Source organism: Drosophila simulans, chromosome 2L (genome assembly GCF_016746395.2).
Source record: "Drosophila simulans strain w501 chromosome 2L, Prin_Dsim_3.1, whole genome shotgun sequence".
NCBI lineage: Eukaryota > Metazoa > Arthropoda > Insecta > Diptera > Drosophilidae > Drosophila > Drosophila simulans.
Window position 1 is genome coordinate 19,153,920 of NC_052520.2, and position 18,171 is coordinate 19,172,090.

General features: G+C 45.8%; 5 protein-coding genes across 12 annotated transcripts; 4 read left to right on the forward strand and 1 right to left on the reverse strand.

Annotated features, from left to right (window-relative positions):
* Positions 1–329: 329 nt before the first annotated feature.
* Positions 330–6,447, forward strand: LOC6732809. 2 transcript variants are annotated; one of them, XM_016180385.3, is made up of 2 exons: positions 330–462; positions 5,594–6,447. In XM_016180385.3, exon 2 carries the CDS (start codon positions 5,600–5,602, stop codon positions 6,320–6,322), a length of 723 nt encoding a protein of 240 aa, XP_016025527.1. In that variant the 5' UTR covers positions 330–462; positions 5,594–5,599; the 3' UTR covers positions 6,323–6,447. The 2 variants fall into 2 exon arrangements, with proteins under 2 accessions (XP_016025527.1, XP_016025530.1); XM_016180388.3 differs by lacking the exon at positions 330–462 and adding an exon at positions 2,778–2,901.
* Positions 331–5,575, forward strand: LOC6732808 (alkaline phosphatase). 5 transcript variants are annotated; one of them, XM_016180383.3, is made up of 2 exons: positions 331–462; positions 3,419–5,575. In XM_016180383.3, the coding sequence occupies exon 2, from the start codon at positions 3,458–3,460 to the stop codon at positions 5,246–5,248; it is 1,791 nt and encodes a 596-aa protein (XP_016025535.1). In that variant the 5' UTR covers positions 331–462; positions 3,419–3,457; the 3' UTR covers positions 5,249–5,575. The 5 variants fall into 5 exon arrangements, with proteins under 5 accessions (XP_016025535.1, XP_016025534.1, XP_044779558.1 ...); XM_016180382.3 differs by lacking the exon at positions 331–462 and adding an exon at positions 2,763–2,901; XM_044923623.1 differs by lacking the exon at positions 331–462 and adding an exon at positions 2,873–2,982.
* A 367-nt stretch (positions 6,448–6,814) lies between the features above and the next one.
* On the forward strand, positions 6,815–8,590 carry LOC6732810 (RNA-splicing ligase RtcB homolog). Its single transcript, XM_002079887.4, has 2 exons — positions 6,815–8,229; positions 8,290–8,590. The coding sequence occupies exons 1-2, from the start codon at positions 6,937–6,939 to the stop codon at positions 8,515–8,517; spliced, it is 1,521 nt and encodes a 506-aa protein (XP_002079923.2). The 5' UTR covers positions 6,815–6,936; the 3' UTR covers positions 8,518–8,590.
* A 119-nt stretch (positions 8,591–8,709) lies between these two features.
* On the forward strand, positions 8,710–12,012 carry LOC6732811 (ras-related protein Rab-9B). Of its 2 annotated transcripts, none has more exons than XM_002079888.4 (3): positions 8,710–9,202; positions 10,806–11,000; positions 11,062–12,012. In XM_002079888.4, the coding sequence occupies exons 1-3, from the start codon at positions 9,011–9,013 to the stop codon at positions 11,440–11,442; spliced, it is 768 nt and encodes a 255-aa protein (XP_002079924.1). In that variant the 5' UTR covers positions 8,710–9,010; the 3' UTR covers positions 11,443–12,012. The 2 variants fall into 2 exon arrangements, with proteins under 2 accessions (XP_002079924.1, XP_039154286.1); XM_039298352.2 differs by lacking the exon at positions 8,710–9,202 and adding an exon at positions 9,874–10,052.
* Positions 11,998–17,103, reverse strand: LOC6732812 (alpha-tocopherol transfer protein-like). 2 transcript variants are annotated; one of them, XM_016178075.3, is made up of 6 exons: positions 15,089–15,195; positions 14,252–14,357; positions 13,909–14,088; positions 13,175–13,269; positions 12,956–13,109; positions 11,998–12,784 (listed from the first exon to the last, which is right to left on the reverse strand). In XM_016178075.3, exons 2-6 carry the CDS (start codon positions 14,253–14,255, stop codon positions 12,297–12,299), a joined length of 921 nt encoding a protein of 306 aa, XP_016025538.1. In that variant the 5' UTR covers positions 14,256–14,357; positions 15,089–15,195; the 3' UTR covers positions 11,998–12,296. The 2 variants fall into 2 exon arrangements, with proteins under 2 accessions (XP_016025538.1, XP_002079925.1); XM_002079889.4 differs by lacking the exons at positions 14,252–14,357; positions 15,089–15,195 and adding an exon at positions 16,883–17,103.
* Between the last annotated feature and the right edge of the window lie 1,068 nt (positions 17,104–18,171).

An 18,171-nucleotide genomic window follows, 5' to 3' on the forward strand; every position in this document is an offset into this window, starting at 1 on the left:
GAGCGCGGTGTTTGAGAGCTGGTAAACAAACTGCACTGTGAAAAATCTTCTTAGATGTATGGATAGGCATTGTATACTCAAAACATTAGCCTACCTTCTAAATAGAGTCTGTGTCTAAAGTAACTAGGAATGTTTAAAATGTATATATCAGCGGTTACAGCTTGTTGCTTCTGAGTAAACAACCATTAATGTTATTCTCAGTGCCAAGAGAGCTAGTTAAAAGAGAGAAAGAGCATCATTTTGCCCCACCACGTCGCTTTTCACTTGGAGTGGCTTTTCATTTTGGCTTGCGGCCTGCGGCTGAGCATTTCGACCGCAAGTGGGAGGCACAGCGAAAGGAAAGCAGAGCGGACGAAAATATTGTCGCCCGATTGGAGCTTTCCTTTGGGTGTGTGAACAGTGGGCCAGCTGCCAAGAAAAGCCACCCCTTCGTTGCTGACGAACAAAAAAACAAACAAAAACGTGAGTCAAAGGCAACCAATATCAAAACATTTTTGGACTTTCATTTCAAAGTCACTATCTTAAATTGTACAGACAATACGAAACCGCAAGCTTAAATGTTTCATAAAATGACAGTCAAAATGGGTAAAAATAAAATTCTTCTGTGACACTCATGTGGGAAATGCTTATTACTTAACATCTGCTTAGGCTTTACAATTGTTTATCGACAAACAAGAGTCATAAAACATAGAAGATAAATAAGATACTTTCATGATCATGAAAACGGTGATATACATTGATCGATCACAGAAAGGAAGAAATGTGATTTACAAAACTTTTGAACCTTTCGTCCCACTGTGCGGACCTTTCCCCGTAACCATAAGCGATCATTGCTCTGCAGTTGGAGTGCTCCCCTCGGCGGAAAACGCCATCGACGCTCAATGCCCAGACAGACCTAACCGATCTCGACAGATCATCCGGCATTGCTGTTACAGTGCGCACACGCAACACGAACAGAAGACATTGCGTGTCGAGTGGGCGATGAAGTGGGCGCGCACTCACTAATGGCTGCAAAGCAAGATTGATGCAACTGAGTTGCTGGAGAAGATCAAGATGAAGTTGGAGCTGAAGCCTCTACTTCCTGTGCGATCTGATTGACACAATTAAAGTAAAGCTTCGAGGGCAGAATATTTATGCTGAGATGTAAAGATCTCAAACTTAAACTACGATATTATTTAACTTGATTTAGCAAAAGTTCTATATGAGAGTTTCTTAAGATGTAGAATTCTACTAGCCCAGCAGATAAGCACATTTTAGTGTGGTCTTAGACCACTGTGCGTAGGTGTAGTGCAAGTCAGCTGGAATTATTCATAAGTGTTAGTGACCTGGCCTTTAGTCATTTCTTAAGAATGTCTGGACACGAAGAGTTGGCTGCAGATTTCGTTTTGCTTTACTTTTATATTTTTATCAGCAGACATTCCGTAAACAGCGAAGAATTGTGTCATAAAGAAAATAAAGTAAGACAACACAACTTTTATTTCGCTGATGGAGACTAAAAGAGCACTAAAACGAGCAGCGAAGAAAGCAAATACAGCCCGGCTGATTAAGCTGACTCTCTCAGATCAAATCATTCACATGAGTACAAGGGTTTCGAACTTCAAAAAACCACACCCTCCTTGCTTTCCAGAATTGTAAATGATCTCACACTGGAAGTGCTGAGCGCGATGCTTTTATGTTCGATTCCAGGATTATTCATAAATGTGCAAGGAATGCACAAATCGGGCCACAGCTATCACAATAGCCACTTCCCGAGTTAAAAGCTCATTCATTTATTTGTGCATTTTGCACATATCTATGTACATATGTAGGTGTGGACCTATGTACAAATGAATGGGTTCAAAGATAAGACGAGCACTTGAAATACACCACCAAGAATTTTAAGGCACGTAACACAGTCATTTTTAATCGTGATTAATGCTTGTATGCTAACGATAAGTGTTTCGAAAACAGTAAATATTGGTTATCAAGAAATATGCAAAAATAAATATTTTTGTATATTGGGAAATAAATTGAGCAAATAACATACGTTTTAGGTTCAGTCAATGACTGTAGATCACTAACCACTTTTTTACTTAATAACAGTTTCTTAAAATAGAAGTGAATAACGGATTAGTAATTAAAAAGATACACAGAACACACGTTGCCATTCAACACGTGAGGTACGTTTTAGCCACTTCTCACTGTAAGCGAAAATAATTCAAGCGTAAGATTTCCGACTTCCTGTGTCGCCACCTGGCGGCCAACGTCAGAATCCTCAGCTGCATGTTAATTAACTCCAATTAGCGACTGACCTTGAAGTCGCAGCATTATCTTTGTGGCTTTTGTCTACGTCACACGGTTTATGCTGCGGAATGCTCCGCTTGAGCAAGTCACTTTTCCCCGAGGAAAAGTGGACCACCACTTACCCAAATCGTCCATGGCGATGAGTTCTTGTTGTTGTTTTTCCGCCCTGTGTGCGTTAGTGTGCGTGTGGTTTTCCGCTCTTGTCCAAGTGGAATGCTCAGTTTTCTGGATTTATTTGGCACAAGCACACGCGTTTTTTAATTGATGCTGATTGGAAGCGAAGAGCGACAAGTCCACGCAAACACTTTATTTTCCTGTTCACCCGCAACTGAAAAGCGCGGAGTTGGCCGGAGAATAATTTTAAGCTGTTGCCAGCGACCGAATGGCGAGTATCGGTGGATTTCGCCGCGAGTTGGAGACGAGTTTTATATATGAATCACTTTAATTTTGGAGCGGCGGCGGTCATAAACAATACAAAAAAAAACATTGGAGCACGTACACGGACGCAGGCACACACACAAACACAAGCGCACGCTCGCTCAACTGGAGAGAGCGAACAGCTGATTGGCTATCGATAGCAGTTGGAACTATCGCACCGAACGAGAAGGAAATCAAGTGGTAAACTTAACTAAAATACTCATCAACTTACCGCTGTAGATAATACCAAAAAACGGTTTAAAACTAACTGTTGGAAAGTGGGTAGGTGTTCCAACTGGAATTCTCGTTAGTGAGCGGCATTCAAATCGTATACAAATCATATTACCTTGTGTTCTGTGAAACATAAACATTCACCCACAGCTGTTCCCACGAAAAAGTACGAAAATAACAGAATAATTTTAGCGCTACAGTGTTTCCATGTTAAAGTAACGGGGATGAGAAATTATTACATGTGTAAACTGTTTAATAACTATTTGTATTTGTACTGTTACACTTAGGGTTTAATCTATATATATTATAATATATTGGCTTTATCATCTGAGATGAACTTATATCCTCAAATAACTTTTCTCCCACTTTAAAGTCAACCGAAAACATCGCATATCAATGGTAGTCACGTCTTTCTGTCTATAAAGTGCCTTTTATCTGTGGTAAACAATGATTAGTTAACAATCTGCAATATATCTCGCATTTTCAGTCTGTGTAGAGATTAGGCCGATCCAGACGTTAATGAGAAATGGAAAAGCGAAGTGGAACGCCGATAAATAGCCAAAAGTCCCGAAAACTCAGCGATGTGGACATGACGGAGGTGCAGCTGAACAATTTGGAGGACCCCAGCGCCAAGGAGACGGTGGAAATAGGTAGCTTACAGGGCAATGACCAGAGCAATCCGGTGCAGCAGACGAAATGGTTCAGATCCAGGCTCTTCCTCATATCCGTGGTTTTCTCGGCCCTCCTGATAACCGCCATGTGCATTGGCTTCGTGGTGCACTATGGCATGTCCGGCGATGTGGGCGACATGGAGACGGTGAGCTACTGGCCCGTAGATCTGCCCAAGGAGCAGCAGGGGTGGTACGATCAGGGAATCGATGAGCTCCAGAAGGCCGTTTCCAGGCAGTTCAATCGCCGGCGAGCCAAGAACGTGATTCTGTTCGTGGGCGATGGAATGGGTCCGAACACGGTGACAGCCGCACGGATACTCGGAGTCAAGGAGGAGGGACTCCTGCGTTGGGAGAAGTTTCCGGACATGGGACTGCTGAAGACCTACTGTGCCGACAAGCAAGTACCGGACTCGTTCTCCACGGCCACAGCTCTCTTTGGCGGAGTGAAGGTGAACTACGAAACGGGAGGAGTCGATGCGAATGTACCGCTGGGAAACTGCACCGCATCCCTGAAGGAGGACCACCACGTTCAGACGATCCTCAAGTGGGCCCAGGTGGACGGAATGCGAACGGGTTTCGTGACCACGACCCGGGTGACGCATGCCACTCCGGCTGCCCTCTACGCCCACGTGCCGGACCGCCGATGGGAGTGTGAGAGCGGAATGCCAGCCGAGGCTCAGGGCCAGGGATGTATGGACATAGCTCGCCAGCTGATCGAACAGCCGACGGGTCAGAGCATAAACGTAATCATGGGCGGTGGTCGTCAGATGCTGGTCTCAGATGTCACCGGTTCAGCAGGCGATCCCCTGGACACTTGGGCCGGCCAGTCGAAGGATGGACGAGATCTCATCCGGGATTGGAGGCAAAAGAAAGAGGACGAGGGCGTGTCACATGCTGTTGTTCAAAACAACCGTGAACTGTGGAATCTCAATGGCCAGGATGTTGACTACGTACTTGGTATTTTCGCCAATGGACACCTAATGTACGACCACGAACGGGATCGCAGTGACGCCGGCATGCCCTCGCTGTCCAATATGACCCTCAAGGCGCTGGAGGTCCTGGGAAACAGTGATAAGGGGTTTCTGCTCGTGGTGGAAGCCGGTCTAATCGACCAAGCACATCACAGGGGAAACGCTCGAAAGGCGCTGAATGAGGTACTTGAACTTAACGCAGCCGTTGAGTCCACTCTTTCCTTCCTCAAAACAACGGATCGCCTGGACGAAACCCTGGTCATTGTGACCGCCGATCACTCACACAGTCTGACCATCAATGGTCATCCCGATCGGGGATCCAGCATACTCGGCTTGGCGGGAAACTCGAAGACAGAAGGGACACCGTACACCACACTGACCTATGGCACCAGCTATCAGGGATTCCAGGTGGATCCCCAAACGCAGAACCGCAGGGATCCAACTGCTGACGATATTACCGCCTGGGAGTACACCCAACAGGCAGCAATCAACACGGACGAGAATCTGCACGGTGGCTCGGATGTAACGATTCACGCGGATGGCGCCATGTCCTACTTGTTCCACGGCGTCCACGAGCAGAGCTATGTGGCGCACGCCATTTCGTACGCCCTGAGGATCGGGCGATTCCGGGACAGCTCCATTGCCGAAACTCTGGCCGAGCTGACGCCCATTTAGAGAAGCGTAGCCTACAAAATACTTTGATATATGTAGTTATAAGGAAATTGTTCTTGCCAAGCTTACAAATTAGATTTAAGTCGAAGATTGGGTCACCGAAGTGGGGCTTGAGTTAACTGATACCATTGAAGGATTTTACCGAATGAGATCGTTGAATAAACTTTAATTTGAAGAGAAAACATTCCTCATTTACTTAGCTATCTTTGTTCTTTATCTTTATTACAATCCCATTATCTTGACAACCTGAATTATAATTACCCTAGTAGCTAACTCAATCTGAAGTTTAAGGCTAGTGCCTGCACAAATAAATGTGATTACTACAATTCATTATTGTGTTTTTTTTAGTGAAAAATGGACTTGCTGCAACTGAATGACGATTGTTTGGATATTATATTTGGCTATTTGAGTTTAGAGGACCTAGCGCCGCTCTACGATGAAATTCCCTGTTTTGGAGGCGCCATCGAGAGACAACTGCATCGATTCAGGGACTTGAGGTTCAGCATGAGGCAGCCGCCTGCTCTCCAGGAAGATTTCCTGACTAAGCTGGGTGGCCAGCTGAACAGCCTGCACATCAACGTGGGCTACTCCACCAAGGACGAGGCCGTACTCCGGTACCTGAGGCCACTGTGCCAAGGGGCCGCCGAGAGCCGCAGGATTAGGGCCCTGAAGTTGGACCATGCCAAGTGGTCGGCGGAGATAGTGGGCACTGTGGGCCAGGTGGTTCCGTCGCTGCTATTTCTGGACATGCGTCACTGCGATGTGCGAGACTACCAGATAGCACAGCTCTTGCAATCGGCAGATAAGCTGAAGGCGCTCGCTCTACTCCACATTGACAATCAGACGGGTGATTCCTATCTGCAGCCGCACGTACTCAACAGATTGCCATCCCTGAAGCTCATCCACCTAACCACCTTGGGCTCCATGGGCTTTTCCCCCGAGAATCTGACCCGGCTGTGCCCGAACCTGAGCTTCCTCGTCAGTGACCTGATCAAAGGAGATTTCAAGATATATGGCCCGCCTGCTTACATACAGAACTACTATAAGTGCTATAATGAGTACTTCCAGAACGCCTGAGCACATGTGGCGCATTTTGCAGAGATCTCAGTGGAATTGGATTTTATATTTGATATGAACTCACTCTTTTTGTAAATATTTTTGTCTTTTAGTATGCAAGAGATTGCGAATGCATTTAAAATATACACTCTAACAAATGTACAACCAAAAAGCACTTCTTTTCTACAGAATTTACTTTCTCGTTTGCCATAATTTCAGTTTATAATTCTTGCGTGCAACTTGATTTTAATTTTAAATTTCCGTTAGAGGGAATACTGCTTGGTTTTAACTGCTTGCTTTTGCACCGATTGACTAGGCAGCATACTTTGCACAATGCAAACGTACCACATAAATATGTTAGCAGGATAATTAAGCATTTGTTAGCATTTTAATTTAATTTATATAAATAAATTTTGCTTACGATATTTGACAGTTGGTTTCCAAGTGTAAAAGCGGTATTTTTCGAACCGCTTTAAGTTTGGTATTTTCCACATCGCACACTGCGATAGTATCGCTGCCAAATATTTATAGCCGGCATGCAATTCAGAAATAAAAAACTTGTGAAATAGCGATCTTATAAATAAATAGCTAAAAAAAAGCGATTGGTTGGCAAAAAAAACGACCGGAGAGTCAGGATGGTGGTGCGTCCGTACAACGATGAGCTCAAGTACCTGGAGAAGGTGAGCGACCACTGCTGGCGCATCAAGAAGGGCTTCCAGCCGAACATGAATGTGGAGGGGTGCTTCTATGTGAACAGCCGGCTGGAGCGCCTGATGCTGGAGGAGCTGAAGAACTCCTGTCGCCCGGGCGCAGTGGGTGGCTTCCTGCCCGGCGTCAAGCAGATAGCCAATGTGGCCGCGCTGCCGGGCATCGTGGGCAGGTCCATTGGACTGCCCGACATTCATTCCGGCTACGGATTCGCCATCGGGAACATGGCCGCTTTCGACATGAACGATCCGCTGTCCGTTGTGAGTCCCGGCGGCGTGGGCTTCGACATCAACTGTGGCGTGCGTCTGCTGCGCACGAATCTGTACGAGAAGGATGTGCAGCCCGTGAAGGAGCAACTGGCGCAGTCTCTGTTCGATCACATACCCGTGGGTGTGGGCTCCAAGGGCATCATACCCATGAATGCCCGTGATCTGGAGGAGGCCCTCGAAATGGGCATGGACTGGTCGCTGCGCGAGGGCTACGTGTGGGCGGAGGACAAGGAGCATTGCGAGGAGTACGGCCGCATGCTGAACGCCGATCCCGCCAAGGTGAGCATGCGGGCCAAGAAGCGAGGGCTGCCCCAGCTGGGCACCCTGGGTGCGGGCAATCACTACGCCGAGATCCAGGTGGTGGACGAAATCTACGACAAGTGGAGCGCCTCCAAGATGGGCATCGAGGAGAAGGGCCAGGTGGTGGTGATGATTCACTCGGGCAGCCGTGGCTTCGGCCACCAGGTCGCTACCGACGCCCTAGTCCAGATGGAGAAGGCCATGAAGCGGGACAAGATCGAGACCAATGACCGGCAGCTGGCCTGCGCCAGGATCAATTCGGTGGAGGGACAGGACTACTTGAAGGCCATGGCGGCGGCTGCGAACTTTGCCTGGGTCAATCGCAGCTCCATGACATTCCTCACCCGCCAGGCGTTTGCCAAGATGTTCAACACCACTCCCGATGATCTCGACATGCACGTTATCTATGACGTTTCGCACAATATTGCCAAGGTGGAGAACCACATGGTAGACGGCAAGGAGCGGAAGCTGTTGGTTCACCGCAAGGGCTCCACGCGCGCCTTCCCGCCACACCATCCCCTGATCCCAGTGGACTATCAGCTTACCGGGCAGCCTGTCCTCGTCGGTGGAACCATGGGCACTTGCAGTTACGTGCTGACCGGAACGGAGCAGGGTATGCAGGAGACGTTCGGTAGCACCTGTCACGGAGCGGTGAGTACACAAATCTCGTTTTTTCCTGTTCACCAGACTCATAACTTCTTGAATCTTTAGGGTCGCGCACTATCTCGCGCCAAATCCAGGCGCAATCTGGACTACAAGGATGTGCTGGACAAGCTGGACCAGTTGGGCATCGCCATACGCGTGGCCTCGCCCAAGCTGGTCATGGAGGAGGCACCCGAATCTTACAAGGACGTGACCGATGTGGTCGACACCTGCCACGCAGCTGGCATCAGCAAAAAGTGCATTAAGATGCGCCCAATTGCAGTGATCAAGGGCTAAGTCTAATTTATTATTGTGATTAAGTCAATAAACATTTATAATAACGAATTAAAAATTTTATAGAATTTTTTAACGGATTTTCGTTTTTATTCAAAGTTAACAGCTATGTAGTAACGCTGTTAAGCAAACTGTGGTCACCCTACATTAACGCTCTGTTAACGACGAGCTTAGCATAATGTTAGGCCGAAGGCCCGGTCTGTTAGTTGTCAGCTGACTGCCAATCCAATTGGACCTGCTGCACGGCGCGAATTTCGATTGAGCTGCCCATTTCGATTTATTTAAACAAAAAAACGAATTATAATCGTTGTTAACAACACTCGGAGAGTGCTATTCTGTATGTGCGCCTGCTAATCGCTCGGGAATCGTGAGTGCAATTAAGTCGAAAACTCACTGCGGCCGGCAGTCATCCAAGCTGCGCAGTGAGAAAAGGCCGAAGAAATCTAGCCACTGCTGTTGCCGGGCTTAACTGCAAGAACAAACAAACGCAGGCACCATGACGAACATGCGGCCGCCGCAGAAGTCCAAGCTGCTGAAGGTCGTCATACTGGGCGACGGGGGCGTGGGCAAGTCCGCCCTGCTCACCCGCTTCGTCGCCAATCGCTACGAGGAGAACAACTTCCACACCATCGGCGTGGAGTTCATGAACAAGGACATAGTCGTCGATGGGGAGCGCTACACTCTGCAGGTGAAGACTATGACTATGACTGTTATGCAATCGAACTACTGGCCGAGTAATAGTAATACCGATATTGCGGCAAGGCCGCAGAACTTTTGCAATTCTTTTGGTGAATGCAACAGTTGGCCAAGCGTATTTCCTTCATGTGTATTCCACTTAAGTCTCCACCTGATCTATTCCCCCTCGCCTGGTTGTGGGCTCCACTGACCGATCCACCGGCATTTTGTTGATGCAAACACTCGAAAACTACACAACGATTAAGCCTTGTTTTCCATTCCCTTACATTCGCGGCACAGTGGAAGTTTAGTAAGTTAAACAGGGTAAAAACAGAAGTGCTAACAACTTAAATCATCCAAACATGGCAACCTTAACTATTATTATTGACTATGCATCAGTCATTTTTGACCTCTCTAAAACACTTGTATAATAGAGAAAAGTATTATTTTAGTGACAATTTCTTGAGTCTTGCATTTGAAATTATGAAAATGAATATGTGCAACCAATTAATCTGGTAGTTTCTTCCACTGTAGCTGTACCTACATTATAGGGGAATCTGTTCCATCTGCCCCATGCCCACTCACACACACATATGGGCATTAGATTTCTACTCAATTAGCGTTGAGAACGGAATGGCATTGCAGAAACAAAAAACTGAAATAATAACAATAATGACAGTTTCGCCATTCGGCAAACAAGTGAGAGACTTTGTTTCATCCGCCGACGCGGTTTCCCCGCTCAATCTCATCCGCATCGCTGATGTTTTCCATTTTATTCGGGCTGTTGTCTTCGAAAGTATCGAACTAAATGATTTTCACAGTTCGCCAAGCTCGGAAAACTCATGAATATGCAGCGCGTCTCAGTGAGTAAGCAAAATGCAGCCAAGGTGTCGCAAATCGGAATAATGATTCTAATTGAACCAGCAGATGCATTATATAGTAGGAAGTGGAACGTGGACTGATATACATATGACTAATCCCGCGGGAATCTCGCATAGTTTGCTGGACTCCAAGCTGTTAGTTCACAGTTCGCTGGGCCGAGGAAGAACTTGGCCAAAAGCGGATTTCCCAGTGCTGCAAAAAAGCCTGGAATCACTGGGGTGTTTTTTGCACAACCTATATATGTATATGAATGGAGTCATTTAGTTACCATGGGCAGCACTCACACCCTAAACAGGTTATTCTACCCATGGGTTTTAGAGGCCAAAGGTGTTTACATAAGATATAGGAGTTTAAAATATCCATTGTTAGTGATAAAAGTATAAATAAAAGTTTAAAATAAATATTTAAAGTATGCATGCTACTCGTAGCCTTTACACACTGACCAAATTCAGATTCAGAACGAACTATTTCCTGAGCAAATTGCTTATCACCACCTCCTTATCAGTTAAAAACTAAATATTTAATTAACACACAAGAAATGGCAGTAAACGTGTTGATCTAAGTGAGTCAGGCATGCAAACACTCCACAGGTTTTCAAACCGCGAAAGTGTTTGTTTCTCAGTGAGTTTGTGAGTTTCTAATCGAATGCAAATTTTAATTGAGCGCCAATTTGAATCGCCAATTCAATCAAACTTAATTGATGCATTGCCTTAATTGGAATTTCCCCAAACTAGATATGGGACACCGCTGGCCAGGAGCGATTCCGGGCTCTACGCACCCCGTTCTACAGGGGATCGGACATCTGCCTGCTCTGCTACGCACTCGACGACCGGGACAGCTTGAAGGGATTGGGTGTGTGGCGCAATGAGTTCCTTAACTACGCAGATGTGGACCAGGACAAGTTTCCATTCATCGTGGTGGGAAATAAGGTGAGCTATGCCTGCAGAACATTCATCTTGAGTTTAAAAGGTTAATTCTTTCCAATTATAGAACGACATTCCGGCGCAGAAGCGACAGGTGAACTCCGACACAGTGCAGCAGTGGTGCGCGGAGCAGAAGGTGGCCTGCCACATCGAGACGTCCTCGAAGGCGGCCACCAATGTGACGGATGCCTTCGTCCTTGGCCTTCGCCAGTGGCGGCACATGGAGTGCGTGGCCGAGGCGGAGCTGCGCCAGCACGGCGACACCATCGACCTCACCCGCCCCATTCGCTTGGTGCAGCGTCGCATCTGTTGCACGGGCGGAGGAGGCGGCGGCGGCGGTGGGCAGGACGGGGATGGCGATGATGCCGCCATGCAAAGTCCGGGCAAGAAAGTGTTCGGCCAGAAGCGCAACGCCAGTAAGGCGCCAGCCACCAATTATCGGCTATGAGCAGACAGAAAGGAGCTGTCAGGGAACTTACGCTTAATTTAACCACTCACCCCGCCGGGTCGACCTTCAGATTCAATGCATTCCAGTTCGCGGAGGGGCAGGAGCCACAGACCCAAAAGCAACCACCCAATGTTGATGGCTGTAGAGTGGATTGCCTCGTTGTGGTTGATATTCTAAGGGAACTATGCTTCACAGCGAGTTAACTATGAGCTAGCTTCACTGTCGAGAATAGGATCTCCATTTTTACTAGCTATGCTATTAGAATATTGGATTCATATGCAGTAATACATCTCTCTAAGTTATTATTTTGTTATGTACCGTATCGAATATATGCGGTATGAATACTCTTAATGGTTAAACAATCGTATAAGGCTTTACCATAACCAAGTATTTGGAGGAAAGCGAGCTTTAGGTGTCTAATATACTACTCATAAGGCAATCAGAATGTACTAACTACACTTTAGTCTGATATATTGCATAACTTGGGAGTGCCTTAAGTGTATTTATCTGATATGAAAGCTGGGAACAAACGAATAAATATGAATACCGCACGTGTTTGTTTACAAAGTATGTTTATATTTCAACAATTGGTTTAATGTACAATAGTAAAATGATATAAATACGCTTACCCCGGATTAAAATAATATGCATGTAGGTATAACACTTCTTCTGGCTGCGATCGACACTCCGATCCTGGTTAAGACTAAGGCAAACTCTAGGCGCTACTCACTAACAGGACAAGCGTATGGTAGATCGAGTGCTTAACTATAACGCTCCACTTGGGCTTAATGTGAAGACGTGTGGAAACGAGTGGAGTTGATTATCACGAGCAGCACCTGGCCGGTGGCCACAGATCACTTCTTCTTGTAGCCGTACGAGTTGATGGTGTCGAACTCGGTGTCGCACTTGAGCAGCAGCTGGTACCACTGGTCACTGTCGATGCGGCTGGCCTCCCGGAATCCTCCGTAGGCGGCTGGCAGGCACTTGGGCGACATGTACTTGTGCAGGGACTCGCGATCGGTGCCGTGGAAGATGATCCTGCTGCGCAGCTTCTCCTTGAGGAAGGGCTTGAACAGGGCGAAGACCACCTGGAAGATCTTCGGCTGGTTCACGATGTGAATGGCCTTGATCCGGAGCGGCACCGAGTCCTGCAGCCAGTCCACAATGCGCTTGGCGAACGGAGGCGTAAACTGCCACGTTTGCTGTAGACTGAGGCCATCCATGTCGAAGATCACAACTGCTCCGCAGATCTGCGTTTCCGGCTCCAGCATGGCCGCCTCCAGGAAGAGCACAGCTCCCTTGAACACCTCATCCAGGGTGACCTGCTTGTGCTTCCAGCGCTCTGTAAGCGGGGATTACGAAAGATTAATCCAGGATCTGTTCAATGTGCCACTATGAAACTTCAAATGAGAGGTAAAGCTGCATCCTAACTGGAGTAAACTTTACTCGGAAGATAGAGATCTTTGCACTCAACAGCTAATATAGTGAAGTATCCTTTTTTCAGTGTACTTACTGCCCAGTTCGAGGACCAAAATGCGGCGACCCAGTTGATCTCGGTTGGGGAAGACGGTGAGGATGTTGTGCTTGAAGATGTTGGCCTCGTTCGATGGCTTCAGGTCGGTGTACACATCCGCGTGCTTCACCTTGAAGGCGTAGTACCGCTTAATCTGTTCCATATTCAGAATATATGCAATTAGTAACACAACCAACTGGGCTGCCACACAAGACTCACCAGATCCCGGGCACTTTCCGGGTAATACTTGCAGGGCCGCAGGTATCTGATCAGCCACTCCTCGTTTCCCTTGGGGTACAGCAAGTCCGTCTCCGCTGGAAGCATATCGCTAATATTAATCGACCTCACCTCCAATAGTCTTAATTCTTAAAAGTCACTAAACCACTGGCATTAGGCTGATCCAGCCATAAGGTGGAAATTAAAAAGCAATCGTAATTTGTAACTATTGTGCGAGTGTTATGCAACCAACCAATCCTCTCGAGGGCGCGCTGCTTTTAACCCCAACTTGTTATTAGTGACACGAAGTCGCCAACTAATGATATAGAACTATTCGTTCGAACCTGGTGTACAAATGGATTTGGAATTGAAACCGAGCGATCGGGTAAATTATTGGATGCAGGCTAAGTAACTTAAGTCTTATTAACTCAAGTTTTAGATAGGTAGTTCAAGTACTTTAGAGAAAACTTAAATGTGATTATAACTGCATGCATGGTTGCAAGTGGGAATTATCAGCTTTTGGGGTTTCCTCAGATATATATAATGAAAAGAGTTTAGTAAAATGCATATCATATGATATTATATATATATATGCTTCAACCTGATGTAATGTAGTTTCAATGACTTTCACGTGAGTTTTAATAACAGTATTAACTCAAGTGGTTAATGTATGATATTGTCTTAAAGTAAAACTCCATGCTAAGCTAGCAGTAAGACCATTCCTGATCATAACTCACCCTCTAGAAGACGGGCCAGCTCCTTGGCGGCCTCCTTCTGGCGCTCGGGCGTTTCGCGCAGCTCCTTGATGGCCACCTCCTTGCCCTGGGCAGTCGGCTCGCCCAACTCGAACTGGAGCGTGTAGTCGCCCACCTGGAGCGTGGGCAGTTGGTCGATGTACGACAGCATGGTGGGTACTCCTGGAAGGGAAGCAGTTGGGGTTCGATTAGCGACAGCTTCTGTACTTTGAGCTGGGGCTGCGGGCTTCGCACTGAGCGCACTTGGAACTTCGTCCAACTAAATAACTTGAGCTAACTGACATCGATTGCCAATTAGTTGCCATACTTGACAATTACTACTTACTCATTTTGCAATTGTTGCTGCTCTGGCTTAACTGAAATTATTCTGCGATTATATTAAGCTATGTGCTTTTTCTGTTTTCAGTTTGCCAAATGCAAAATTGTGCCCTCTATTTATAAGAAGAAAAAAGCGTAGAGATTTCAATTTATTAGCGACTCGGAACCGGCTCAACTGCATCGAGTTTCTAGACTTCCCCGCGATGATCGGCTATACATATCCATATATGTATTTATTTATTTATTGATCACCTGGCCGACCTTCACCTTGACATTCGCAAATTGCTTAAAACGGAAGAAGAGCCCACAGATTCGCGAAGATAATGCAATTCTTCGAAGATCAGAAAATAACGTTAGGAGCCTTGAACTGAATTCTGGAGGCACTTGACGCGTTCTACTTGAACGCAATTCCAGTTAGGCAGGTTTCAAATTGCGAGATGAGGAGCCAGGGTCTGCGAGCTCATACAGTGGGGCAGTTGGATATCAGAAATTAGCACACTAGATTTCCCATCAAATCGGAAATTAGCGCAGTACACTTCCCATCAAATCGAAAATTAACGCCACAAAGTAGCTGACTCGAAACAAAAGACTATGAGATTAGCATCCGAAGCGCTGACATTGAAAATTGCTACCAATTTCGGCTAGATGGGCCAGGTGATATGCTTGAGGTATCGTCTGTTTTTGCATTCATGAATGATACACAAGAGTCTACTGAATCGCTAATGTTGTGTCTGGGAAAATACGAGATCTTAAATAGTACACACGGATCACAACACAACACAACACAACACGACCGAAACGAGTTTGGCCGAAACTTAAAGGCTATAATGGTATAATGGCTAACAGTATTCCGCAAAGACGGCCCAAAAAACCAGCTGCGAGTGACGCGTGCAACGGAGCCGAAAGCCCAGATGAAACTGTTGCGGCCAAAAGCGCGAGTCGAGATTTTATGCCAGGCCAAGAATTAAAACTGGAATTGTGAGCGGAGCGTCAAGAGAGTGGGTGTCGTCGATGGAGGCGCCAGTGCTGCCAAGTGGGTTTGTTTCCCGACAGTAACTACTTCTGCTATAAGGGGGTCCCTTAACTATCGTACTTTAATGCAACAAAACATAAGTTATTTCAACTGAAACACATCTTTAAACATTTTCTTGCTTGGTTGCACTAGAGATGGTGGAAGACCATATAATGATATTATATGAAACAACTTGTGCCATTATGTGATCAGCACCAGCTGAATCTGAACTTGAGCATGACATTCACGTGCCTCGCAAGAGCGAGGAGTCGCTAGATAGAGAGACACATGGAGTTTGCCCAGGGAGAGCGAGTGAGCTTTACTGGGTCTGGGTGCATCGTCATTGGGAAATGATGCCACCGCCACCTCAAGCCGGTTTCAGTTTCGCTTTCAACTTGGACTTGCCTAATTTATTCGGGTTTTCTTCTGGTAATCGCCCACAGTACTACTGGGCTCTCGAAAAACCCTTGGCATAGGCATTTCCCATCGCGACCCTGAAGCCCCGTGCCCGTGCGAAGCCATCCGGTTTCAATGCTGCCCAGCTCCACGCCGATTAGTGCTTACACCTGTTCGCCGAACCTACACCTGGGGTCACCACAATAGCATTCGGTCAATTGAAGTTGGTGGGCCTGTCCGAAGGGTGGAAATCGCAAGAATAGGACACTTGGAACCATCTCCAAGTATTTATAGATCATATATATAGATTTAAGATCATAAGTTCGCACCTTATGAATTCATATCATATTTCCCTACTTTCTCAGCCCCATGTGTAAAGCCAGGCATATTTGGTATAATTAACACGTCCCAAAGCGAGCACCCTCTGCGTTGTGGACAGCAAATGGTTCCCGCCCGGTTTTGGACAAATCGGTTCAATCGCACGATCGCACGTGCGAAGACTTCGGCCATTCATGGATATGGATTTACGTTGCGATGATACTCTCGATTTCATTACGGCCAGTTTCGGTCTTTTGGTCTATTTTTGTTGGCCATCTCGAAGCGGATGCTGACGAAAACTGGGTGGTACAAAGCTGCGAGTATGTGCTGTGGAAAAAGCTACAAGCGAGTTGCATGAGTAATTCTAGGGTTACGACCCATTGCAATGTCAACCTTCGCCCTTCGGTTTTTTTGTTTTTGCAAAAAGCGGGTAAAAAACCCTGCATGAGAAACCTGCTTTTGAAGAACGTGACAATGGCGGTGCAAAAGCAAAAGTGCTTTGACCTTACTCAAGAGATGAAAAAAGTAAGCATTACTGACATCGAACAAATGGATTGTTACATGAATACTCGCTTTGTGTCCAAACAATTTAGATGGTATATCAAAAGGCATTGCAAAAAGTGTTAATGTTTTTTAATTATTTATTTTTTGAATACCTTTTTCAACACTCTTTCTCGAACTAATCGTGACTTTCAATTAATAGCACAACTGTATCTGCGACTAAAAAGTTTTTAACTGGTGTATAATTTTTCTAGCAACTGTAGGCACGCGCATTATCATATGTACATACATACGTACATATATAGAAAATAATTTTATTCGAGGGGAGATAATTCTAAGGAAATGCATATAGTATAGTACTTGCAATAAATATACGATTAATGGGGTTAGGCAGACTTCGCTATTGCTCACCAAGTGGGAATTCAGAGGGCAGGCACCTCATCGCAGATGCAGTGGTCATGGCGATGCAGATTGAACAAACACAAGTTACATACAACTAAACCGGAATGCACATGCAAATGGCAGCGTGTGTAAATAAATTAATATTTCTTTATTCAGGCTGCTCGACTCGGGAGCATCGGTGGCTAAATGGGTCAATGTCGTCGGCGAGTTACTGAACTTTGTCTGAAATTCTCGAGCGACGCGACGAGTGCGAAAGGGAATGCATGCAACAGTAATGAGCAAAAGGCAATGCGAAAAACGCGGACGGACAGTGAGGCCTCGCAAATAGCGGCTGAACGTAACTACCTAATGATAGTGCTGGTGATCTGGCTAAGATATTTGAATAGTCACTAGTCCAACACGCTCAGAAATGCACTCTTATAAAACAGAAACACTCTACATATATATATGGGGGATCCAATAACACACTCACCTTGCTTGATTTGAAAATCGGCTAATCCACAAATAGTTGGCTGGTACAGTGGAAATCCTTCGGAACTCCCTTTCGACTCCGATATGTGTACCTAGTGAGCTTGGGTCGCGTTTGAAGACTGAAAATACAAAGCTGCTTGTCAAATCGTTTTATAGCCGCCCCTTTTATGCACTGCGTGCATTGCACATATGTACGACAAAGTTATAGTTATCAAGATATATACATAGGTCGGTCGGAATAGTCGGGCACTCGTAAGGCCAGCGCGACTTAATAGGTCATTATAAGCGGCCGATTCGAGTTAAGAGCTCTGAAGATCACGTCGCGAATCGCCGAATGGGATCTTCTTTTTTTTTGGCTTGTTTTGCAAAAGTTCACCCGAAAATGGTTCACTGAGCTCAGCATTAATTTTATGTTTTTTCATTTTTTTAGTACTCTTAAAGTGCCAAGACAAGTGTGGTATTTCTCACGGTGCAGCGCACTCAATTGATTTTCTACAGCAATTAACATTATTAAATATAATGTTTAAGAAGATACACTGAAAGTGAGTGAGTACTACAAAAATTCAAACACTTTAATCACTTTGTAAGCACTTTTTGAAAAGTTCTAGACTCAAGCATACGTGGGTAAAGACACCAAGTTTCGATATAGTTCTATTTAAATATTCCATTATTAAAAAAAATCAGTACATTCAATCAGGAAGTCCACTTTACTATATTTTTTTGTAACTATATATACTTTGTAACTTGTACTGTTTAGCACTTTCGAGAAATTCTCATCTGGCACTTGCGAAAAGTCCACTTCCTATATTTATTCTAGAATGTAAACC

Bases quoted from the DNA above. Each gene is read 5' to 3' on its own strand.
- LOC6732808 (XM_016180383.3), top strand. From the start codon at position 3,458: ATGGAAAAGCGAAGTGGAACGCCGATAAATAGCCAAAAGTCCCGAAAA.
- LOC6732809 (XM_016180385.3), top strand. From the start codon at position 5,600: ATGGACTTGCTGCAACTGAATGACGATTGTTTGGATATTATATTTGGC.
- LOC6732810 (XM_002079887.4), top strand. From the start codon at position 6,937: ATGGTGGTGCGTCCGTACAACGATGAGCTCAAGTACCTGGAGAAGGTG. The intron at 8,230-8,289 runs GTGAGTACACAA...TTGAATCTTTAG, and splicing joins GTAGCACCTGTCACGGAGCG to GGTCGCGCACTATCTCGCGC.
- LOC6732811 (XM_002079888.4), top strand. From the start codon at position 9,011: ATGACGAACATGCGGCCGCCGCAGAAGTCCAAGCTGCTGAAGGTCGTC. The intron at 9,203-10,805 runs GTGAAGACTATG...TCCCCAAACTAG, and splicing joins GGGAGCGCTACACTCTGCAG to ATATGGGACACCGCTGGCCA. The intron at 11,001-11,061 runs GTGAGCTATGCC...TTCCAATTATAG, and splicing joins TCATCGTGGTGGGAAATAAG to AACGACATTCCGGCGCAGAA.
- LOC6732812 (XM_002079889.4), bottom strand. From the start codon at position 16,931: ATGACCACTGCATCTGCGATGAGGTGCCTGCCCTCTGAATTCCCACTT. The intron at 14,089-16,882 runs GTGAGCAATAGC...CTTCCCTTCCAG, and splicing joins GCCCTCTGAATTCCCACTTG to GAGTACCCACCATGCTGTCG. The intron at 13,270-13,908 runs GTGAGTTATGAT...ATATGCTTCCAG, and splicing joins GCTGGCCCGTCTTCTAGAGG to CGGAGACGGACTTGCTGTAC.